The sequence below is a fragment of the Theropithecus gelada genome, chromosome 1 (assembly GCF_003255815.1).
Source record: "Theropithecus gelada isolate Dixy chromosome 1, Tgel_1.0, whole genome shotgun sequence".
Taxonomy (NCBI): domain Eukaryota; kingdom Metazoa; phylum Chordata; class Mammalia; order Primates; family Cercopithecidae; genus Theropithecus; species Theropithecus gelada.
This window is the reverse complement of record NC_037668.1, coordinates 157,747,828-157,773,330: the sequence shown is the minus strand read 5'-3', so window position 1 is coordinate 157,773,330 and position 25,503 is coordinate 157,747,828. Positions and strand designations below refer to the sequence as shown.

Below are 25,503 nucleotides of genomic sequence, written 5' to 3'. Positions count from 1 at the left end.
TGTGTTTCAGAATCACTTTAATTGCAGTATTTAAACACATCACTTTGTATTCAGAAAAAATATCTACCCAATCCTCTCTTCTCTGGAAAGTCCTATTTCCAACCGTCATTGAAATCAGGATCCCTGCTCAACCCCTCTGGAAAGAAATTAACAGCAAACAAGGACCTGGGTCACCCACAGAAGAGGCAGCTGGTGATAAGGGTTAGGAGCTGATCTGGGTCTCTGACCACATGGAGGTGCAGAGCAATGAAGGGGCTCAGGGTGAGGGAAGCAGAAGAGCAGGATGATATGATGGAAGGGAAAACTACGGATTCAGGACTTCCGAATTCCAGGTGATTGGGCAGACTCAGACAGAAAAGCATCTGCTGGGGGACTGAGGCCTCACCTCAACCCAGGAGTCGGCAGGAGGGAGGAGGAAGTCATGGAGATCAGAGGATAAGGCCAGGACCCAGCCTCAGAGGAAGAGGATTGTTCAGAAAAGTACAGGTGAGAGGCTCAGCTCCAAGACCTGGTCCCATGATCCTGTCTACTTTGATCCAGAGGGAGAAAATGGAGCCCAAAAAGAGTTTCTGTGTGGCCCCAGAGAGACTAGAACTGAGCTGTTTGTCCTAAAACTTGGGAGGTCCATTCTAGGCTCCAGCCAGAAAGCTGTGCAGGCCTCTGCAAATGGTGGAGGGGGCACATGGAGCTCAGTGGAACTTAGAGAACAAGGGAGGAGCTGGTGACCAAGTCCACAGTGTCTTGGAGAAGAGATAAGGGAAGTAGTTCAAGACGTTTTTCTGGCTATATCATTACACGAGAGCAGGTGCAAAGGGTTACTTTGGTTTCCTCAAAGTAAAGAAAGAAAATATAGGGAAGAAACAGTAAAAATCAAAGCTTCCTGGGAGAAAATTGTAGCCTAGAAAAGCCCATCTTTCCCCTAGGGGTTCCTGTAATGAGGCAGAAAGGAGGGGGGAATGGGAAGGGGGTCCTGTGTGAGTGCTGCAAGGCCATCAATCATTCCTGGGAGCTTCTCCAGACCTTGGCTTTCCCCCATCACACGTTTACCCAAAGAAGACCAGAGTCTGGCTCCTGGGAGCCGAATGTGTAAAGGACAGGAGTTTACCTGCCCCTCTTCAAGGTGTAGGGCCCCAAGAGCAGCCTCTGAGGTGTGTGCAGTGGGGAAGGGTTGGGCGTAAGAGATGTCACCTCCAGCATGGAGGCAGCATGTGGTCAGATGCAGAGAGGGGTGCTCTCTTGGACACTGCCCAGCCTTGCCCCACCTAGCCGAGTCACAATTCGGTATCAGCCACCACGTGTTGTCTTGCTGAATGGCCGTTTCTGGAGGTGGCCTGGCCGGTCCCGTTTTCCTGAGCCCCTCGGTTCACACTGGCCTTTCCCTGAGCCTCAGGGGAGGTCCCAGGTCCTGAGCTATAGCCCTGGCCTCCACCGTTCTCCGTGTAATAAGGGTCTTCGCCCTAGACAGTGTATAAATAAAGTAGCATTATCTGGTAAGCAGGACTGTGAGACACTGGATGGGGGAGGGGCCCAAACAGGAAGTGGGGGCAGGGGCGGGAGGTGGGGGGAGGTGAGAGGGAGAATGGGAGGGAGGGTGCAGCTGCATGTGCAGACTCCTTTCTTCCTGAAGAGTGGTCAGGGTTCCAGCTCCTAGAGGAGAAAGGACATAGGAGAGGCACCACACCATGCCACCGCAGCTTGGCAGCCAGCTCCCGCAGGAAAACGGGCAGTCCCAAGAAGGGTGGGATGACCTCCCCAGGATAGGGGACAGGCCAGAGGCCAAGATTCAGACCTCAGCCTTGTCCTCCCTCATCCAGAATGGCAAAAGGAGATTCTCCTTCCATATGCCTCCTTTTGAGCAAAGGGGCACCCACTGGGCATTTAACATGGTTACAAATACAGTGTGGCTGATTTAACAGGCTGTTCTGGTGGCACCAAGCTGAGCTATCCCAGAAAACATAATGAATAGATGACATGAATCATCTGCTACCACACTGAGTAGGTGGGCTGGCACCATTACTGTTCCCTCCCCAGTTTGCTACGTAATATTTTGAATCTTCCACCAATTACTGTGTGTGCACACGTGCATGTCTTTATGTAAGCTCACAGGAGGACTTTTTCTGGTACTTCTCCTCCTGCTCCATGACATCCACTGAACTCCCCAGAAACTCACTATCTTTCCCATTTCCTTTGCCCTGGCCCCCAGAACTGACCAGCCTTTCTCCTGTGGGGCTCCAGCTGCGGCGATTCATCAGGAAATAGCCAGTGATGCCCAAGATAGCCAGCAGGGTTCCCGAGGTGACCAGCGCAATCAGGGTCTTTCGGGAATAGCTCTGGTGGCTTGCAACATCTTGCTCAGTGAAACCTAGGATCCCCAGCTTGAAAAGAAGACACATAAGACACAGTCTGTCACTTGCCAAAAGTGGAGCCCAGCCCACTCCAGCCCCCTGTGTGTAACTCAACAGTGAACAGATGCTTGAGGGCATTGACCTCAGGAATTTTTGAAATGGGATTTGAGACTGACATCTCTTAATTCAGTCACACCCCACCATTTTTGGTTCGAGACTAGAAAGGAGAAGACTCAGAGAAGGAGGGTAGGTAGAACTGGGGAAGGTAATGGCTTCCCCTCTTACTCCAGGGAGCCCCCCTGCCCCGGCATTCCCTCTGAGACCCATATCTCAGAGAACTTACCTTTCTCAGGTCAGACTGGTGCTTTTTCATAAGTTGGAGTTTGCTGGAAATTTCTAGAATTAGAAACAGGGGTTTCTAAATCTAGAAGAGAAACCAGCTTATCCTGCTCCACCCTCCCATCCTGTTCTACAAGATGCTCTGATGGTCAGGGTAGTCCATTTCAGGGGGATCTCTCCCAAAGTCACCCAAGCCCTTCTCCCCAGCACCTGTGGTCTCTCTGGATCTGGGATGCCACATCTCCACCTAGGATTCTCTAATCTCAGCCCTACTCCCTCCCAGTTCCCCCAGACAGAGGTGCACCTTACCTGTTCTGTTGGCCAAGACCAGCAGTAGGCACTGAGGCCTCACCTCAGACTGGGCAAGGAGCAGGGAGCATATCTGGGCCCCAGCATCAGCATCAGCCTGCTCCTCCCCACACAGCACTCGGGCCAGGTCCTCTCCCCTGTCCTTCCTAAACTCCGCCTGGGAAGACAGAGAAACATGGAGAGCAAGAGATGAAATTACTGCTCTACCCTAAACTGCACCCAGAGTCTCAGGCAATAATTCCAATTACAGTCACACTCTTACCCCATCCACAAGAAGCATCCTTCTTTCTAAAATTCCAACAGAAAAAAAAATACTGCTAACTGTATATGTGCAACAACACAATAAGAAAAAACCCTACATAATCTCCAAGGATGAAAATCCATATCTTCTAGTATCTAAGATGTCGGAAAACAAACTTAAAAAAATTGTCTAATTGAAGCATCACCCATGTACACATATGCAAATTAAACTAAAAGGAAATGACCAACAGAAAATATTAATAATACAATAATAACTAAGAGAAAATATTCTGTTTCAAGATTACAGCAGTCCCCAGTGATGGAAGAAAAGTCAAGGAAGGTGAGGAGTAGAGAATGAATCTATAATATACACTCAGTGGAAACCTCAGTGGCCTCCTCCCTCTTACTACCCAAAGGAGTCTCATGAAGCGCATTGCTCAGACTGAAATGGCATTTTTGTCTAGTCTTCCATCCCTGCTTTTCCATTGAAAGCATGGAACCCAGTTTTAATGAAGTTCATAGATGTTTCTCCAGGTTGCTGACTGGGCCATCAGACCCAGGAACTCGGACTCAGAAGAAAAACTCTGATAATTCTTCAACAGTGAGTCAGAATTTATTCCAGCAGCCTCCAATCAGTCACCTCCTCCCCTGAACAGGAAAGGAATCGAAACTAAGACTTTCTCTTCAGTCCAGATGGCAGATGGCAGAGAAGGAAATGCCTGAACGGTCCTGACAACTTTCCTGTTAGGGGAAAACTGCTGGGGTGTGTGACCATCATCAGAACTGGGTCTCTGTGGAGAAGAAAGCTTCCTGTTTGCGGGTAGGGCCGCTGCTTGCAACAAGGCCACAGGGTCCTCCCAGTTGGAATGGAGCCTGGGTATTTTCCCACTGCTGTGACCCAAGGCAGGAAAACCCAGGCTCCTTTGCTCCTACACAAAGCAAGGTCAAGATTGGCCTCAGGACCCAGCTGGAATTTGAAGCAGCTGAGGGAAAATAACTGGACTTGGATAAAGCCAGGAGAGTGTGGTTAGCCAAACCCCAGGTCACAGAGACACGAGCCCAAACTGGAGCCTCAAAAAACCCCCAGGAAACAAGACTACAGAGAAATGAGTTCTCAGGCCACTGCTGCTTCATTCCTCAGGAAAAGGAGCAATTCTGCAGGTCTCCCAGTAAGTCCTTGATAGACACTCTGCCTCTGGAAAAATCTGTTTTTCTGAACAGCATTTGAACGAAGTAGTCTGAATGCCACACTGAACCAATCAACAGTCTCCACCTCTCTAAACCCAGTTCTCTCAGGGGAGCCTTACATGGCTTCCCCTTGAGCACACCCGCTCCCCAGCACCAAGAGTCTGGATGAGAAGGAGGGGGGTTCTTGCCTGGATGACTCTGGCCTTCTGAAGTGTCTCCAGTTGAAATGGATCTGCTTCCCAAGAGAGGCAGAGGGACAGGGCTCCTGCAGGTCATAAACTAGCCAAACCAAATGGCACCTTCCTACGCCTGCTGAGTGCAAGAAGCCACACCTTGACAATTTATCAAGCCCTGAATATAGGATGCCATGTGAAAACCTCTGTGCGTGTGTCATGTATGTGTGTATTGTATTTATGTGTCATGTGTAGAGGGGTGGGGATTGGGAGGTATCTATGAATTCCACCCGGTGAAAGTTTTCAGTTTGCATGTATGGCAATTAAAATAACAGATGCTAGCCAGGCGCGGTGACTCATGCCTGCCATCCTAGCACTTTGGGAGGCTGAGATGAGAGGATCACTTCAGCCCAGGAATTCGAGACCAGCCTGGGCAACACAGGGAAACCCTATCTCTATAAAAAATTTAGAAATTAAACCAGGGGTGGTGGCATGCATTTATAATACCAGCCACTTGGTGGGCTGAGGTGGGAGGGTCTCTCCACTCTGAGAGGTTGAGTCCACTGTACTCCAGCCTGGGTGACAGAGACCCGGGCTCAAAAATAAAGAAATAAAAAATAAAATAACAGATGCCTACACAGTTCTGAGTGCTTTCCATATATTAACTCATTTAGGCCTCACATGACCTACAAGATTGGGAGAGCTATTCTACTAATTTTGTAGGTGAAGAAATGGAGGTGCGAAGAGACTTTAGAGGTCAGAGCTACTACCATGGTAAGCACCATAAGAAAGGTACAACCAAAGTGCTATGGACATACAAAGGAGGGTGAGGACACGTCTGGTTAAGGTTAGCAGACACATCTCACTATAGGCCTTGAAGAATGGCTGAAGGGTGAGCAGAGGAAGCCAGTGGGGAAGAGCATTTGGAATCGAGGCACCACCTCCAGGAAGCCCAAGATGGGGAGAGCATGCATTGTTCCACAGCCTTCATTTCAAGGAGAATGAAGAACACTTCCTTCTCCCTGGTATTCACTATCCTTCAAGACTCAACTCAGTTTCTACCTCCTCAATGAAGCTCGTCCTATCTTCAACCAGACTGGGCATCAATCCTTGCTCTGCTCTTTACTGGATTCCTTGCAAGTCATGCAACTAGTCTGACTGTCATGTTCCTCAGCTATACACTGGGTTGTTGTGGTGACTAAAGAGATATTGTATGAAAGTGTCCAGTCAGGTGCGGTGGCTCATGCCTGTAATCCCAGCACTTTGGGAGGCCGAGATGGACAAATCAGATGAGGCCAGGGGTTTGAGACCACCCTGGCCAACGTGGTGAAACTTTGTCTCTTCTATAAAATGCAAAAATTAGCTGGGCATGGTGATGGGCATCTGTAATCCCAGCTACTCGGGAGGCTGAAGCACAAGAATCGCTTAAATCCAGGAGACAGAGGTTGCAGTGAACTGAGATCACAACACTACACTCTGCACTCCAGCCTGGGCAACAGAGCAAGACTCTGTCTAAAAAAAAAAAAAGTGTCCAATGTGGTGTTGAGAATCTAGTGGGCACTAGATAAATGGCAGCTGCTACTATCATTATTAATAATAGTTATACCTTATATACCATATCATCTAGAGTCTACATATTGATCACATTCTGTGCATTGTTATCATCATTTTTCTCTGACTAGACTGTAAGACTCCTAAGTGTGTGTGTTGGGGGGAGTGTACATTGTAGCATTTACAACCCAGACTGCACAAACCATAGCAGCAAACAAAAGAACTCAGGGAATTGTTGTTCAACTTAACATCCCAAGCAGTTGGCTTCGACACAGGGTCCCTCCCCCCCTTGCACAGTTTCTTGGACTAGATTCAAAGGAATAATAGCGGCCAGCCTCCCACTCTGGAATCCAACCGCATCAGTGAATTGTGTTTGAGCCCCAAGAGGAGCAGGTGGATCCTGAACAAAGCACAATGCTTCTCCGGACGCTTGGAATAAACATCCTCCCCCAAGAGAGGCTGTGGGCAAACATCACGGGAGAGTGGGCAGGAGGAAGACACAGCCTCACCATTTTGTTCATGAGAATCAGATTTACAAGCTCCTAACTACATCAGCTCACACATGTTTCTTTGCAAACATAATAAACCCATCTAACCTCTCTAGAGTAGCATTCTCAAACTTTGCAAAGACTCTTAACGTCAAGCATTGGGATGGGGATGGGGGTGGGGGAAGGATAGGTATTTTTTTAATGACCTTTAAGATATTTTCCAATGCTGAGATTCTAGGATCAATCATCTCCCCCAGCCCCTTTTAAAATCATTTTATCTATTTTGGTGTGAGTTTGACAATGCAGGTGAAAACTCCGTTTTCATATAGGAACTGGAATAATGAGGGACCTGTTTCAAGTCACTTAACTAGTGGAGGCAGTTAACCAAGGATAAGAAGTGAGATTGCTTCCAGATCGCAGGCTTTTTGCAGTAGACACACCATATTCATAAATCTTTCATCTGTAACTTATGTTTTCCACATGGAAACTGACCTTTAGTGGAGGCTGGAGGCAGCCTGCCTCAGATGAAGTCAATGTGAATAGGAGTAAAGTGAGCTAGCTGAGTAATTACAAACTCTGCAAATAAACAGATATGGTACTAAAGATAGGTATTTCTAAAGAACAAATTGGTGGACAAAGGACTTGACTAGACCTTTCCCCAAAGAAGATATACAAATGACCAATAAACACATGAAAGAGGCGCGACATCACTAATCATCGGGGAAATGTAAATCAAAACTGCCATGAGATGCCACCTCATACCCATTAGCACGGCTGCTATTTTAAAACCCAGAAAATAACATGTGTTGATGAGCATGAGAAGAAATTGGAACCCTTGTACGCTACTGGTGGGAATGTAAAATGGTCTGGTGGTTCCTGAAAAATTCAAAAATAGAATTCCCATGTGGTCCAGCCATTTCACTTTTGGATATATCCCCAAAAGGACTCAAATCAGGGTGTCAAGGAGATATTTGTACACTTATGTTAAAAACAGTATTATTCACATTAGCCTAAAGGGGAAAAAGCCCAAGTGTCCATCAACGGATGAATGGAGAAACAAAACGAGGTTTATGCATACCATGGAATATTATTCAGCCTGAAAAAGGAAGGAAATTCTGACAGGTGCTACAACATGGTTGGACCTTAAAGACATTATGCTGAGTGAAATCGGCCAGTCACACAGCAAGACAAACACTATAATTCTACTCATATGAGGTACCTAGAGTAGCCAAATTCATAGGAACAGAAAGTTGCCAGGGTCTGGGGAGAGCAGGGAGTTGTTTCATGGGTATACAGTGTCAGTTTTGGAACATGCAGAGAGTTCTAGAGATTGGTTGTACAATAATGTGAACGTGCTTACTACTACTCAATGGTACCCTTAAAAGTGGTTAAAGTCATGACTTATGTTATGTATATTTTACCACAATTAAAAATATTTTGGTGGATTCCTCTGGGCAAATGGGTGTGGCATAAAAGTATCAAGTAATCTTACATTTTGGAAACTATTTGGGGAACCACAACAACAAAAACTAAATTAAGCTGACACTGCTGCCAAAAGAATGAAAGTTAGACTTAGGAAGACACACACTGCTAATGAGGGTGCTGAGATATGGTAACAGGTGTTTGAGATGAGAGTGGTATCACCTTCCCTTCCCCTGGCTGCCTAGAGGTGACGGCTGGGGGGCAAAAAAAGAGTGAATGGGATAGACATGTCTACAGAATGCACATACAGAAGACACACCTACAGAATTCACATAGGGTGAGCTAACATATTGGCACTCACTATGTATCAGTGCAGAACGAGTGTCTGGATAGCTAGACTCATGCACACATATTCCTGTTATGGGCATATATCAGATGCAGGAGAGTACCAACATACATCAAGGACGTGATGCTTGGGGAAACCAAATCCTTCCTGCTCTTCACGAGAATATTACGTAGGGCCTGAGGCTCCCAACGTTAGAACCAATACCTTAAGGCCCTCTGACACTGAAAGTACAAATTCAACCTAAGGAAAATTAGGAGGCCCTGCAGCACTCGCAGCTTTTGAAACAGACTGTTTATCAGACAAACAGGGAGTAGGGCCGAAGGAAAGGGCATCTCAGACAAACATTTTGGAACAGGATAGTTGGCTGAGGATAAATTACCTTGGAGAGCAGGAGAAGGCATTGCCACATGGGGGCTGAGGATGAGGAGCCCTCAGGAAGAAAGGGGATCAACACTGGTGGAAAGACCAGGGAAACAAAAGCACTCATATGAGCTGCCACTGAGTTGCTTCATGAAGGGACAGTGTGGATGGAAGTCTTCTTTAGCATAGGAACTGGAGGGGAGCTGCTCTCTTTTCACATCACCACTCACAGATCCTACCTGAATCTTAGAGGAACATGCAGAGACCTTCTCAGCCGTGGCACGAAGTAGGCCAGACAGCAAAGACCACAGCAGAGTTAAGAGGAATTACTTCTAAAAGAGCAGTAAGTTTCTGGCACGTTTCTCATACAGTGACCCAAGTTACATGTGAACTTTGAAGAGCAACAGAAAGGCAAAGGCTCTGCAGTTAACTCTAAATGCCAGGCACAAAGAATTAGCATTCTGGCACATACCTGTGTGATACACAGCAAAACGTATGCTCCACCAAGTCGATGGAGTTGCAGGGGGAAAGATCGTCATTTTCCTTGGCTACGATCAGCAAAGAACTTGACAATTTTTTTTCTAATGAGTTGAGTTGAAAATCAGCATCAGAAGCACACTGCATGTTACTTGTACATTGTATGTTTATGTTTAAGTTAACTATTTTGCAGACTGCATTTAGTTATTCCAGTATGCAAACTTATGTCATCACTATTTCGGTTGCTTTTAGATGTCCTAAGTTAAATTCTTTCAGGTATAATTTTTACAAATTTTTAAGTCTGAGAGACCCAACTGATGATTGTAGTAAAACTACCAAGTTCGAATGGAAAAAATAAGTAATTTATGCCCTCTACAGACTGCGATCTCTCCAATCTATGCATGCCAACACATCACATATGTGATTCCCTTAAATGGATCCCCAACTCATAAGAAAATGTTTTCTTCTGTAAGTAAATACCACTCTTTCCTTCACCTCGTCCTTCCTCCAGAGCCATGTTACTGTTAGGAAATTAGATTTACTGAAACAAAGCAAGGTCTGCCAGAATCATTTAAATTAACACAATGCCCTCTACATTCTTTCCAATGCAGTAAGACATGAAACTGAAACAAGAGGCATAACTACTAAACAGGAGGAGAAAAACAATATATTGTGGTAGATAACAACATAGCTCACCTTAAAATTGAAAGGAATCAACTAAAAAGTTCCTAGAATCAATAGGCAAATTCAAGAAACTGGCCAACCCAAAAATAATTATTCAAAACCCTATTAACTTTCTAACCTATCAGTGACAATCAATTTGGATATATAATGGGAGATCTAAGTGACAAATAGGACTATGAAATACATCAAATCTACAGAAAAAATAAAGCTAAAGAAACAAGATGCTGAGAGAGACAAAAGAAAACCAGAAAAAATGAAGAAATTCCAGAGCAGTTACAATTCAAATTTTAAAGCATTTTGTTTTGCATTTTTTTTTCTAAAAGAAAAAAAAGTCACAGTTTTTACAGTGTAATAAAAAAAGATCTGCCTGACTGGATATTAAAAATACTATAGCAAAAACATACAATAATTTTGAAAATTTAAAATAGGCAAAAGTATAGACAAACTGAACAAATAAAATATGTCTGAAGAGTATGCCCTAAGACATATAAAAACTTAATATAAGCTAAAGGATACATCCCATGCAACAGAAGAGGGAGTCATTCAACAAATAATGTTAGGAAAAATGGTTACATGGAAAATGTAACATTACAGCAAAATAAATTCTATATGGATTAAAGAGTTACATGTAAATATTTAATAATAATAAATGAACTGACATTTTAGGTGACTAGTTTATATCTGGTGAGTGAGAGGGCTTTCTTAACCAAAAAGCAACTTAAATCTGACTCTCTCAGATTTAAAAGTACTATAGAGAAGGGGAAAATTTAAAAAGTACTATAGAGGAGTGGGAAAAAGTACTATAGAGGAGGGGAAAATAACAAAATTTATTAATAATTAAAACTGTTTTTGCCTCTTTTGCCCACCAGATGGGGCCTCTTACTTCCTAAACAGAAAGCTGGGTATTAAAAGCAGGTTGACCAAGCTAAACTCCCCAGACCCCTACTCAAATCCAGTGCAATCCAAGAAGGTTTAAGGGTGTTCAGAAGGGATTGAGGAAGGGGACAGGGGGCGGGAGGAAGAGGTTGGATGGGGAGTTGACTTACACAGCTGGAGGTCTCATTTTGCTCCAGGCAGATGCCCTGAGTCAATTTCACTTCTTTGATGCCTGAACATTTGATTTCTGTCTGTATTAAAACAAAAAACAGTAAGAAAAACAAAGTAAATAAGCCAGCATCTTTGCTCCTCATTTGTTTCCCAACTTTTTCCAGTTTGCTTTCCGCGGTGTGCTCTCTTAGGAAGTTTTAAGGAAAAGGAAATTTAAAATTTGTCAGGGGACTAGAGATTTCTAATAGTCACACTCTCTTCTATTTCACCTCTATCCTCATTATCCTCATCAGATGACAAAACTTTTGTTATTAGCCTGGGCTTACTGGCAAGTTGCTATTTGCAATCTTGGTAAACGTTGGCTTGGATGGTGCGGGAATGGGAGAGGGGAGGATATTTTCCCATTTGGGCTGTTTTCTCTCTAGTCAATCACACACTTGCAGGAAGGCCATACAGGCAAACAGGGATAATGGGGTGGACCAGCAGATGCTGGGGATACCTGGTTTTTCTCCTGGCCTCCAGGACTCTCCAGATTCCCATTTTGGCTCTTTTTTTTTTTTTTTTTTTTTTTTTGAGATGGAGTCTCGCCCAGGCTAGAGTTCAAGGGCGTGATCTCGACTCACTGCAACCTCCACCTCCCTGGTTCAAGCAATTCTCCTGCCTCAGCCTCCTGGGTAGCTGGGACTACAGGTGCACGACCACACCCAGCTAATTTTTGGTTTTTTTGGTAGAGACGGGGTTTCACCATGTTGCCCAGGCTGGTCTTGAACTGCTGACCTCAATGATCTGCCCACCTCAGCCTCCCAAAGTGTTGGGATTACAGGCATGAGCCACCACGCCTGGCCCTGGCTCCTTTAAAAACAGAAAGCAGACAGATCCCTCAGGCATATCTCCTGACTGAGGCCCTCATATTTTCTGTCCTGTATGCTGAAAGCTGTTGACAGCCATAGGCCCTAAGGCTGAGAAGGCTGAGCTCACCATCCCTGGTCTGCCCAGTTCCTGCCATTGCCAATGACCCCCTTTACTGCCTCTCTGTGCCTGGCACAGCCACCAAATCCTCTCACGTAGAGGAAATGTTATTTGTCCTAACCATTTGGGGAGAAGCAGCCCCAGCAAATGAGCAATAGTTTCCAAATATTCCCAAAGGGAAATGGTGCCCTGGTCAAAGCCCCACCGATAGGTACTAGAAAGAATCAGAGGATTGGTTGGGTCTCTGAGAATCCCATTTACCCTCTACTGCCTAAAATGCAATACCCGAAGCCTGGATGGGCCTTACTACCTAACTCTACCCCTTTCCTCCTCTTTCTACTTCTCTCAACAATATTTAAACCATGTATTTCCATGCTGATTCTGACATGACCCAAATCCCACTGGCAGAGATGAGGAGAGGTGTGAAGGGAAAGAGACAGCTTGCCTGCATACATATGAAGTGAGGGGCAATCTGCTATTTTTGGCCCAATTCACCCACCTTGATGACACTTGGGATAGGAGGAGACGATGTATACGGGTCAGTGGGAGATGTTGCAAGGCTAGTGCTAGTGGTTGAAAGGTCTGAAACATTTCCAGGTGACAGGCTAGACTTTAAGGTTGTCTCTGGAGTTGAAATGTTGGCTGGGGTGGTGAACACTGTGGTGATTACGGAGGTCTGTGACTGGACAGAAGAGTTTGTGGTTCCATAAACTGAGGTGATCACAGAGGTAGATGTGAATTTGACTGTAGTTTCTGGAAGAGAACAAAACATGGGTGTGTATGTGTGCACGTGCTCATACATACACACGATCTTAGTTCATGATATGGGCATGCATTTCAGCACAGAAAAGGGAGTTTGGGGAGCTAACAGTTACTTCGTGTCCCATCCCTGACCAAACTCATTTCAAGCTGTTGGAACCAGAGCTAGAATCCAGAATGTATTAGAGGTGCCCTGAAACTGAAATAGATGCTGGTCTACCTTAGAGAAGCCAAAGACCCCCAGTTGGGACCTGTACCCACCTTCTTTCCTTTAGAAGAGATCAGAGATCTCTATGGAGTCATCTGATCCTTATTTTATTACTAAGCTGAACTCAGCATGAGAGAAGGGGTATGGAGGCATTACTGATCGGGATCAGCTCCCAAGACATGGGCCTGAGAAAACTGTCACGGAAGGAAGAATTATCTAGAATTTACTTCAGGGTGCCCTACGCATGATACTCGAGCCATTAGTACTAGGGACTTGTATAATTTCCTCTGTGGTGTGGGGGGAGCAGTCTGAAAACATCCTAAATGCTTTACCCAAGCATCACCAGCACCTCTCAGGGATCTGACACAAATGCTCTTTTTACCTGTGATGTTTGTTGTGGCCTCATTGCCATGTTGAGACACAGGGTGTGGGCTGGGACTTCCGAGGGTACTAGGTATTGCAGTTTCTTGGTACGATACATTTGTAGAAACAGTTGAAAATGTTCCCTGGGTAGTTGACTTTGGGGTAACAGTACTGGTATTGTTGACACTCGTGAACCCAGAGGCTATAGGGAAACGAGGAAGAAGAATCAGAACCTAAAGGTATCAGCCTTGTGATATTACCTGATGCAATTTCCTGACTTCAGGCAGAATCCGTCTAGAACATTCCCTGCTGTCCCTGACAATGGGGCAGCAACAAGAACATACTCCTGGACAGTGGACTAATTCCCCACTACCAGATTTGCCCTGAGGACATAGGGAAGGAAAGATTTATATGCATAAAAATGTCTCATACAGTATTATTTATAGGAGGGAAACGTGAGCAACTAAATGAATTACAATAGGATAAGTGATATATGCACTTAATGTACCACAATCATTACGTAATCATATAAAAAATCATTAGAAAGAAAAAATTATAAAAACAGTAGCAACGTGGAAATATGAGGTGGTATTCATAGTATGTTTAGTTACATACTAAAGTATAAAATTACACCTGCATAAATATTGGGAAGATCTAAAGTGTGCAAGAGGTCATGCTTCTTTTTCCTTTTCACTGTATCCTCTTTTTTGGTCACTCTCCATCCGGTATACTAATTCTCGGAATAATCACTAGACTCACACTGTCTCTATGTGATCCCCTTAAAAATCTATCCTTCTCAGGCTTCCCCATTCCCAAACTCCCCTCATCCTTTTGCTCATGGTATTCAAACCCATTTGCCTTTCCTTTTCTTGAGGAATTCAGCTTTTAGGATGCTCTGACCTAGGAATTCAGCTAATGAACCAGGGAACACAAGGTCTGGTTTCGCATCAATGTAGTGGGAAGGTAGACAAGCTTCGTTCTGGCTCTGCCAATAACTAACCATGTAATTTAGTGCATGCAGGTATCTCAGCTCTCTTACCTCTTAAGTAAGGGTCTTTTCTGGCTACCTTACATGGATTGTTGGGAGAATCAATGAGATACCAAATGCTAAGTTATTATAGTGTTATAGTATAATGTTTTGGATCTCATTTTTCTCTGAAGATCTTCATGAGTGTTCTTGCACATCTCTTCCATATATCTTGGGATACATCCTTTTTTTAAAAAAAAAAAAGACAGGGTCTTGCTCTGTCACCACTGCACCCAGGCTGGAATGCAGTGGTGAGATCACAGTTCACTGTAACGTTAAGCTCCTGGGCTCAAGTGATCCTCCTGCCTTGGCCTCCCAAAGCTCTGGGATTACAGATGTGACTCACCATTCCCAGTCAGTATCATTAGACACAGGAAGGAGAAGTTTCTTGCCTGAACCCTATGCTTCAAAGAGCCCACACTCTGTCCTGCTTCCTGTGAGGACCAATCAGGATGTCCCCTCTCTTCTAGATCATACTGTGGGAACCAGAAGTCCTAGCATTTCTTGCTCAAATGGCACTTTGCTGACATCCACGTTGGTCCTCTTCTCCCAGTCCATCCTGCTAAGGGGAACTGCAGCACAAGGGTGTGTACCTCCAAGGCCCAGTGGTGGCCAAATGATGACTGCTTGCAGGGAGAAGAGTTAGTGCTTAGTGCTTAAGCCTGTGGGTGGGGTGTCCCAGACACACATGCAATTGCCCTGCAATTTGAGCCAGAGTCACGAGTAGAAAGAAGAGAAGGGAAGTGGGCTGGGGTCAGGAGCCATCTTTTCCTGCTCAGCTGCATTGTGGCACTGAATTCCAAGAATCTGAGCATCCTAAATTCAAACCTGGCCTTCCAAGTGGTCATGAAGATATGTTTGTCAAGGGAATAGGATAGAAGATATTTTATCACTTAGTTGGCCTGACTTACAACCTTGAAATGTTTAGAAATACAGTATGTAGGCCTCTGTTGTACTCTTGCCTTGGGCCTTGTAAATGTTAAGGGTGAACTTGTTATCCGGAGTTCACAAAGGCAGTTCCATCTTCAAGGAAAAGCCCTGGAGGGTCCCAGGCCACCCTAAAGCTTGTCTCTAAATTTTCCTGATTGGGATTTAGATCTGTACTTTTTAGCAATTTCCAGGTAAACAGCAAGGTAGAATGACATCTGTTGTTTCCCTTAAGATCAAGAGGGAAGTTAGACTTTTGGCTTCACAGCCATCAACCTGGGGCCAAGAATGCTTTTCCTAAAGGTGAGGACAAGGGTTTCACTCTTTCATATCTGCTTCCTTCCACAACCTGCTGCAAGTAGATTGCTATTAATGGTGAGGGCAGCAATCATGTCTTACTATTATGTGCCAGGTAAGCAGTGGGAAGAAGGAATATCACTATCTCTGTCTTAGAGATGAAAAGCCTGAATGACCAAGGTATCTCCCAAAGGGAAGGCCATAGTTCATGAAGGGAAGCAGCAATGGAACACTGAGGTTTAGCTAACTCTTGAGTAGATGCAGCAAGGAGGTTAGGCTGGGTCTAAACTGTCAAAAAATCACAATTCTTCCCCCACATCTCTGGAGAGAAAAGGATGAGCTCCCATCTGGCTTAAACAGGAGGTGGGTTGATCAAAATAAAATTGATTCAGAAGCCAATCCAGGTTTCTTTCCTGTTTAGATGGGACCCTCTCACCACTCTGACTTTAAGGTCAGATTCATCTGAATTCATCCAAGGGGGCAATATTCAGACACTGAATTGAAGGATTACCCTCTCAAGGCACCATTCCAAGACTCCTCTTCTTGCCTGCTCTCTCCCTCTTCTCCCCCAGCATACTGATTCCTAGGAACCCCATCTGGTCCTCCCTGGCCCAGACCTTTTTTCTCTCCAGAGGAAGCTGGACCTGACTCAGATGATGTCATGCTCTTGAACCCCCTCCCCCGAAGGACCTCCTTCACCCAGACAAACACTTTTGAACTTTTCCAGATGTGGAGCAAGACCTGCTGCTAGTTCTGAGGACAGAGGTGCCTGTTCCAGAAGAGCAAAGCAACTCTGGACCCAAGCCAGCTACTGATCCACTGAGGCTGGGCTCCCAGCTGCAGCAGCCCCTCCACCCAAAACCAGGCCGAGCACTGTGGAATGAGTAGCGGGATCCACCTGCAAGTGAGAAAGGGACCCCAACTTCAGAGTCAGGGCTCTGAGCCCAGGGTGAGCAGAGCACCCTCTGAGACACCAGGGGGACAGGACAAGTGGGAGAGCAGAAAGTCAAAACGGAGTGATTGGAAATGCCTGAGCTGGTGCAGAGCAAGGGGACACCTTAGCCAGGGGCCTGGAGCCAATCCTGGCGTAAACACTGCAGCACAGCAGGGTGAGTACATCCTTTAGGTTTACAGTCTCTAGAGCCCTGGAGGAACGACATTTATGAGAGTCAAGACTGACCACAGATCTCTTTTTATCCTCTCTTCCCACACACATCCATGGCATTAAACCATCAAACACTGACCTTTCTTTATCTGACCTTCTGACTTTCAACTCTGTAGGGGAATAGCAGGAGTCTACCAGTCAGTGAGAGCTTGTCAGATCCTAAGAGACAATTGATGAAACCTCCACTCCTTTTCATTCTAGATGGAAGGAACAGCCCCTGTCCACAAGCTTATGAGAATTATAGTACAATTTAAAGTTGAATAAAAAGCTCTCCTCTGTTGTTTACTTCTCAGTCCATCCTGATTAACTGTGTCTCCCTAGGGACTCCATTTGACCCTTAGTTACCCTATTTGATCTCAACTCGTGAACCTGGAGCAAGGGAGGAGACAAGGTCTCAAGAAATTAGTAAAATGAGGATTCTAAGAAGCCAAATAGATGTCACAAAATTCATGTAGTAAAAGTCATGCACTGAACTTTCAGGTACTTCTTCAGAGGCAATTACTCTTGTTTTACACATAATTCTAATAACCCTGGTTATCTGATATCCTAGCTAAAGTTGGAACGTAGGAAGAGCCTATTAGAAGCAAATAATAAGGAGAAGCAACAGCTGAAAACTAAGAAACAGAAATAAGTGAAAAGCAGACATGAGTATGAAAACTCACACCAGTTTTCCAGAATCATTTATGGTAGGAGTGAATAGGTTAGATATCTATACCTTAATAAGCATTAATGATGTCACTGAGTTGCAACATAGCCATGACATTTTCATGATACATCTGAGTCATATAGTCCTTTTCGGGGGGTATTCTAAGAAAGCAAAGACATGTGCAATACATTTTGAAAATATTTCTACCTGCCACTTGTAAATTGAAGATTCTTTTGTTGTTTAAAGTGAGTTTGCAAATCCTCAGCAATCCAGAAAGCTCTGCTACCTAAATAACTAAATCCCCATACTTTAAGAGATTGAATTTTCCTATAGTTGGTCTTGCTTTTCACAGTCCTCCTTAGTTTTTTCCTGGTGCTGTTTCCTGATCTCCTAGCCTGCCAGTCTTATTTTGCCCATGCTTTCATATTCTAGCACCTGGATCAAGAGGAGTATCTTGAAGGAATTCCTGGGAATCTTAGTCCATAGAGTTACAGAACCAGGATGAAGGGACATGCCAGCCTCTGCTGGGAAGTAGGCCATTGGGAGCCACAGAGTGTATTGCCAGGAAGGCAGTATAGCCCAGAGACAAAGAGCTCAGGCTCTGCAGCCAGACAGGTCACATTGAAAGGCTTCTTTACCTTGTTTTAGCTGTGGTTTGGGAAGTTACTTCAACTCTGTAAACCTCACTTGTAAAACAGAGATAAAAGTAGTCCCTATGTCTTAGCTGTTTTGAGGAACAAAGGAGCTAAGAAGTGGAAGCAGTTATCCTGTCCGGTAAAAGCTCAAGAAATAGTGGATATCTTTCGTTTCAGGCCCCTTCCTTCTGCTTCTCAGAGGGCATGAGATACTTATTTCTGTGACTAATCTGCCACAAAATCATATATGCTGCTTCCTCAGAATAGGTCTAACTGTCACCTCAGTCAGAATATAAATTTCTAAAGTGCTGGAACCATTCTTATTCTTACGTGTTTTACTCTTGGTGCTTAGCACAATCCTTGGAGTTTAGGAAAAGCAATAGGATTGAAGGACAACTGTGGCAGGTGTGTTCCTACCAGCTACCTCTAGCCACAGCAGTCTTGTTCTCATGTTATATTTTAAGGGGGAATTAATTAAACTGGCAGCTGTTCATGTGAAGATAACCAGGATTAGGAGAGGTCTAGAAACCAAGTCATATTGTTGAGGGTCTAGTGTTATTTCCTCTAGATGAGGGGTTGGCAAACTATAGCCAGTGAACCTAACCTGACCCACAGGCTGTTTGTATGGTCAGTCAGGAAAGAATGGCTTTTACATTTCTTTCTTTCTTTTTTTCTTGAGACAGTCTCACTCTGTCGCCCAGGCTGGAGTGCAGTGGCGTGATCTTGACTGGCTGCAACCACTGCCTCCCAGGTTCAAGACATTCTCCTGCCTCAGCCTCCCAAGTAGCTGGGATTACAGGGGTGCACCACCATGCCCAGCTAATTTTTGTATTTTTAGTAGAGACAGGGTTTAGCCATGTTGGACAGGCTGGTCTCAAACTCCTGACCTCAGGTGATCTGCCTGCCTCTGCCTCCCAAAGTGCTAGGATTACAGGTGTGAGCCACCGTGCATGGTCAGCTTTTACATTTCTAAAAGTGTCATAAGATAAGACAAAGTAGAACATCCATCAGAAACCACATATGGCCCCTAAAGCCTACAATATTTACTCTCTGGCCTTTTATAGAAAAAGTTTGCTGACCCCTGATATGGAAAAGAAGAATTTGGGGAGGAAGAATAAATAACTTTCTTTAAGATTCATGTTATTTATACTGGTTGAGCACCCCTAATCTGAAAATCAGAAATTCTAAAATATTCCAAAATATGAAACTTTTTGAGTGCCAACATGACGCCACAAGTGGAAAATTCCACACCTGACCTCATGTGACAGGTCACGGTCAAAACACAGTCAAAACTTTGTTTCATGCACAAGTGTATTAAAAATATTGTCTAAAATTATCTTCAGGCTATGTATATAAGGTATATAGGAAACACAAATTTCATGTTTAGTCTTGGGTGCCATTCCTAAGACATCTCATTATATTTACACAGATATTCCAAAATCTGAAAAAATCTGAAATTTGAAACACTTCCGGTCGTAAGAATTTTGGAGAAGGGATATATTCATTCTGTATATTCATTCTCATTTTTCTGCAGTGCCAGTGATGGGCAAAGGATCTTGCTCAGTGCTGTGGAGAGTATAAAATGAGAGCTGGATCTCTTTCCTCCATTAGGTGTAGTGTCATTGTCATTTAAATCAATCCCTCAAGGAGTTTATAATCTAGTGGGGTCCACTAGAAACGTCTTCAGGTATTGTCATGAAGGACAAGATTAAATCTGTGCCAGCCCAAAGAATAGAATTAGAAGTAATGATTAGAAGTTATGGGAAGGCCAATTTCACTGCAATCCAAGGAAAAAGCTTAAAATGATGTAGCTATTTATAAGAATGAAATAAGCCACATTGGGAGATAAGTGATCCATTCATGCTTCTTGCAAACACTCAGGAGGCATCCATGTTAGGGGGCTGTCCAACTCTGAGGCCTACCATGAATTTGAGTCATCCTAGACTAGAACAAAGGACTGAGCAGATGCCTTCTTAAGCTTCAAAGGCTAAGCTGAGGTGTGAGTATATATAAACCAAGGGTCTGTGGCCTGAGGGTTCCCAGTGTACCGAGATTTCTGTTTTATATTCAAATAGCATGTCTTGGCCGGGCGCCGTGCCTCATGCCTGTAATCCCAACATTTTGGGAGGCCGAGGTGGATGGATCACCTGAAGTCGGGTGTTCGAGACCAGCCTGACCAACATGGAGAAAGCCCGTCTCTACTAAAAATACAAAATTAGCTGGGCATGGTGGTGCTGCCTGTAATCCCAGCTACTTAGGAGGCTAAGGAAGGAGAATGGCTTGAACCTGGGAGGCAGAGGCTGTGGTGATCCGAGATCACACCATTGTACTCCAGTCTGAGCAACAAAAGAGAAACTCTGTCTTAAATAAATAAATAAATAAATAAATAAATAAATAAATAAAATAGCATGTCTTGGACCCCATCCACTTACTGTGGAACCCTGATTATTTTGAAGATTCTCTGGCCACCTACATTTCTCTCTGTCACCTCTTCCTCCATTTTACCAGCACCACAGACTCCTGGGTTGTGGCCCCATGGCTCAATGGCTCCCTGTCGGCACTAGTATACCACTTCACCGTAAGCTAGCCAAGCACTCTTTACTTTACTCTCCCCAGAGAGTCACTAACTCAAGGCTAGTGTGTGTAGCCAATATTTACTGAATGGTTGAGGGCATGGAACGAGATTACAGGGCAGCCCAGGGGAGACAATGGCATAACCTTGAAATATTAGACATTACTGTGCTAATGAAGCCATGTATTAAAAAAAAAATTTTCCTCCCAGGTCTTTTCCATTCTCCACCCATCACTATCCTGCTATGACTCCAGGTACCTCGCTGCCCTTTATATGCTCTTCCTGGGCTCCGGAGTCCTTTCAGCTTTGTGTCTCTTAGGCCCACACAAACAGAAGGCTTTACTTTATTTTATCATGCTAAGCAGTTCAGTTCCTGCCTGCCTTTGCTCATCCAGGGTTGTCTGGGGTTCTAGGCTTTGTCACCCAAAGACCCCTGAAGACATTTTCTTAAATCAGCTGCCGAGAGATGCCACTCCTGTCTAAGAAGTATCAGTTTTGATTTCACTTTTCCAAATCAGGAAGAAGCCTACTTCCCAATTAAGCCCAAAAGCCTTTTCCATTGCATCTGAAGGAAGTGACTCATTCCATGATGGGCTCCAAGAGCACAGGTACTAGGAAGTACACCTTTGTATGCATCCCTATTTGTTTGTCTCTCCATCTTTCCAACATGCATGCATCTTTCTCCTTAGCACAAAGTCCAGCTCTGGGACTAAAACTCATAAATAATATGTTTTCATTTATTAGCTAAGGAGGGAAGAGAATGTTCTCATTAGAGAAGTCAAAGCCCAGAAAAATACGGAATTCTCGCAGCCCTGGCGACTGTGAGAATTTTCTTTTGGAGGGTGGTGTTGTGTTCTTTTTCCATACCTTCTCATTTTTAGTTCTCCACACTGCAAGCCATTTAGTTAGATCAACCAAAGTCAATGAGAGAGGGAGGCCCAAGTACCCTGAGGGTGGAGTTGGGTAACCATCCAGCCCTGAAAGTAAACCCAGGCCCTCCAGCTCAGGGTCTAAAGGAAATCAGGCAATGAGACCAACCGTAAGAAGTGGAATTTGTTCCTCATTTTTATTTGTTTTTGTAGGACTCTGCAGATGAGTTTATCTGCTGCAGTTTGGCACTTCTTGCCCTGAGCTTTTTGAGACAAAGATTGCGAAGGAAGGAGACGAGGACAAGGGAATGAGGAGGTCCAGGAGGTGGAGCCAAAGGGATAAGAAAAAGAGGCCCCAGGCCCCTGCATGTTTTATCAGCCAAACAGGAATGCTGCTGTAGACATGCATCTGCAAAGGTGGTGCCAGCTGGGTTGGGTCTATAAGTGGGGAGCACTGGGGACCACTGAATTAGTCAGAGGTTCCCCAAGGCTGCTCCTCCTCGATCGCCATATGGCAGAGATTCAAAGGGTGGAGTCCTCTCCCCTCTGGAAAATAGCTGATAAAATTCTTTTCCCTTTTATTTTTCCCCTCTTACATGTAGCCCTAGACAGGATATGGGTGTGGGGGTCAGCAGGCACGAAGGACCCAAAGGAAGAAGAGGAATGCAATGGGGAGGGCCTGGGGGTGTTGTCAGAGTGAGGAGAGGGACAGGCCTTGGAAAGCTTGGAGGAAATAGATACCCTGAGCCTGACAAAGGGGTTCCCTAATTACCTGAAAGGCTTCCTGTTCCAGCCAGTACTCTGTCAGTGCTGCCTGGTGGCCCCTATGTCCCCCACCCCGATTCTGCTCTGTGATCTACCCCACTTCCAACAAAGACAGCCCACTTCTGGTTAGTTGCAGTGCCTGTGCCCATGCCACCTTCTCAAAGGGACAGAAAAAAGAACTTTCCAGAACAAGCTATTTGTTGGGGTAAATGATGAGAAAACAAACCACACAAATCCCCTCCACCCTAAATTTTACAATAATAATAGCATTTCTGCAACGGCCCTATGGTAGCACTTCAAGGCACACTCAGTTATCTCATTTATCCCACAATGTATCCCAGGACAGAAAATGACTCCTAGTATTAACAAAACAAAACAAATCCAAGCAAAAACCCTAGAAAGCTCTTGGGAAGGGCATAAAACTACAATTGGCTCAAGTAGTCTGGCAAGGCTGGGAATGGGGCCTTGTGCCCCATCCCTCCCCACCCAAAGCTGGGATATAGAATTCTCAGCATATCAGTCCAAAGTTTTGCAGAGATTGTGTTGCTCCCCAAACCCCAAGCTCAGCAGACTAAGGCGAGACTGACACCCACCAGCTGAGGAAATAAGGAAAGGGTGGACCTCATTCGGCTGAGGACCAGGTCATCATGAGCTGTGTAGCCAAAGGAGAATGGAGCATCTGATTGGAATCTGCACCACTGGCCAACTCACCCCTACTTTTTTGCTTTTGTTTTTGTTTTGAGACGGAGTCTCGCTCTGTCTCCCAGGCTGGAGTGTAGTGCCAGGATCTTGGCTCCCTGCAACCTCCACCTCCTGGGTTCAAGGGATTCTCCTGCCTCAGCCTCCTGAGTAGCTGGGACTATAGGTGTGCACCACCATGCCTAGCTAATTTTTGTATTTTTAGTAGAGATGGGGTTTCACCATGTTGGCCAGGATGGTCTCAATCTCTTGACCTCATGATCCACCCGCCTCGGCATCCCCAAGTGTGGGGATTACAGGCATGAGCCACTGCGCCCGGCCAACTCACCCCTGTTATGAGGGCCTAGTCTAGCACCCACTCTAGGGTTTTGAAACCTCAGTGATAGCTTTTCCTTGCTCCGAAGCACATGCCCAGGACTGCCAAACAGGGCAACTCAAAACTTCACTCCGAGCTTCCTCCAGCCCAGGGGCAGCTCTCCCCAGCAGGGCGGACCCAAAGGGGGACAACAGAAGAGACTGGGAGCAAAGAGGTCTAGTCCAGGTCACTCTGCAGGGCCATAGTGGTGGCCTTTAGGATGTAGTGAGAGTATAGAATTGGGAGCCCTGGAGTGCTGTAAGCAAAAGGGAGAGCAATGTACAAAGCTTCGAAAGTTTCAAACCTTCCAAGTGCAAAGAGATGAGGTGGAGAATGTCATTCCCCAAGGAAATTAATCGAGTATAAATACGTATACTCGAAGCCTTTTTTTTTTCCAAAGTGAGAGCAAGACCTTAAGAGTAAGGGTATGTGTAGGTGAGTGGGGAGAGTGTTCTAACCCATCTACTAGCTTTAGAACTTGGAGCGGGGGTAGAGGAAGAAAACTCCAAAAGCTAACAAGTTTTGAGTTTGTGCAAGGGTGACGGTTTTTGGTAAGGCGAGCGAGGCTGGGTGCAGAGCAAATTCTGTCTACTTCTACCTCCGCGGTGGGGTTGCTGAAGTGGGAATTGAAACTCAGCTTCCTAATCTTAAATACAAGGATTTTGTTTGGTCGGTTGGTTTTGTTTTTCCTTTTCACGGACTGTTCATTCCGAACTCCCCTGGCCTGGGACCTGGAGCCTCATCCCTGATTCGCTTCCCTCGAATTCCTTAATGTCCACTTCTGGCTCTCCCAGTCCCGGTGCAAGTTGGGCACCCCGGCCCCTTCCCATCTATCAGCTCCGGATCTATACTTTCCGAATCAACCAAGAGCCACAAAACTTTTCCTGCTTCTCTCCTCCCCAGTCTCCCGGTTCTGGCTGCAACTTCGCACTCCGCACCTCTGGCAACCAGAAGAGACCCTGGCATCTCCAAAGCACTTTATCTCAGTCCAAGAGCCAGTCGTGCTGACCGATTCGCACCTCGGCTAACGCACACCCGCGGGGTGGTGGCCTTCCCTTCCCCTCCCACCCCCGTCGGCTCCCAGTTGAGGCGCTGGCCCCAGGGGAAGCCGCAGTGGGCGGCAGTGCAGGGATTGGGCAGGGGTCCCTTCTCTCGGTGAGACTCTGCTCTGTCGTTCAGCCTCCCAGAGAGACTCGACCCTCCCCGCGGCGAAGCCAAGCGGCCGCGGCGCGCGGGCGCTACTCACGCAGCAAACTCAGCAAGTAAAGCGCGGTCCAGCCCCGCGGCATCCTGGGCCCCGCACGCGCTCCCCTGTGGACCAGCATCCTTCCCGCGCCGCTCCTAGAGAGACGCACGGAGTGGAAGACACTCCTCGGCTTGGCCAGGACGCGCTCTTCCCGCCCCCTCCGCCCGGGAGAGGGGTGGGGGATTCTTGCTTTTTTCCTCTCTTCTCCCCTCCCTCTTTAGTCTTGGCAAGGCAGCGCCTCTCCTTGGCTGCTACTAACTTGAGCTCCCCTGGTTGGTCCCAAAGGCGGAGGGCGTTAGGAGGGAGGCTGGGTTGCCGCCGTCGAGGCCAAAAAAGGTGGAGGTTTGTTCGGGCTCCAGATGCCTCGTTCAGCTTTCTGGAGAGGCCCCATCCCACTTCTTCAAGCTCCGCTTCCACTTAACTTTTAACCCCTTTGTGGCAGTCTTGCTGGTGGCCAGGGCAGGGGCAAGTTTCCTCCGATTTTTTCCCCCCTTTTCTTTCCTTTTGATTTTCCTTTATTTTTAAGTTGTAAGCTAGTAACAATCTTGCAAAAGGAATCTACTGTAAGGACCTCAGTTTAGAAGTGTGAGCATTTCGTTAATCAGGTAAAACTTAACCACAATGTGACACATTTAGTGATAGCCTCACAAGATCCTGTGCTGTGTTGTGAGTGAAGCATCAGGAGTGAGCAGGTATACGTGACTGTAAGTATTCATTTTAGCTGTCCAAACCGTTCTTGGAGTCTTTCTTTCTTTCTTTCTTTCTTTCTTTCTTTCTTTCTTTCTTTCTTTCTTTCTTTCTTTCTTTCTTTTTCTTTCTTTCTTTTTCCTGCAAACCTTTTTGTGTTAACTTTTTGTTAACTTGTGTTAACTTTTCCTGTGACCTTCCATAGTTCCCTACCACCATCATCCTAAAGAAAAAGGACTTCCCTGGTTGCCTTCTCCCCGGTTATCCCCTCTCCAGCCCCGGGTCTAAGCCACTAGGGATTTCACCTTGCTGTCCCATCAGAAAAAGGACTTTCTGTGACTCCAT

General features: G+C 45.5%; 1 protein-coding gene across 2 annotated transcripts; it reads right to left on the bottom strand.

The window, feature by feature from the left end:
• Positions 1-24,872, bottom strand: CD34 (CD34 molecule). 2 transcript variants are annotated; one of them, XM_025398181.1, is made up of 8 exons: positions 24,472-24,872; positions 13,288-13,470; positions 12,438-12,691; positions 10,969-11,049; positions 2,994-3,150; positions 2,689-2,741; positions 2,211-2,375; positions 1-1,647 (listed from the first exon to the last, which is right to left on the bottom strand). In XM_025398181.1, the coding sequence occupies exons 1-8, from the start codon at positions 24,548-24,550 to the stop codon at positions 1,633-1,635; spliced, it is 987 nt and encodes a 328-aa protein (XP_025253966.1). In that variant the 5' UTR covers positions 24,551-24,872; the 3' UTR covers positions 1-1,632. The 2 variants fall into 2 exon arrangements, with proteins under 2 accessions (XP_025253966.1, XP_025253959.1); XM_025398174.1 differs by having other exon boundaries at positions 1-1,457.
• Positions 24,873-25,503: the final 631 nt, after the last annotated feature.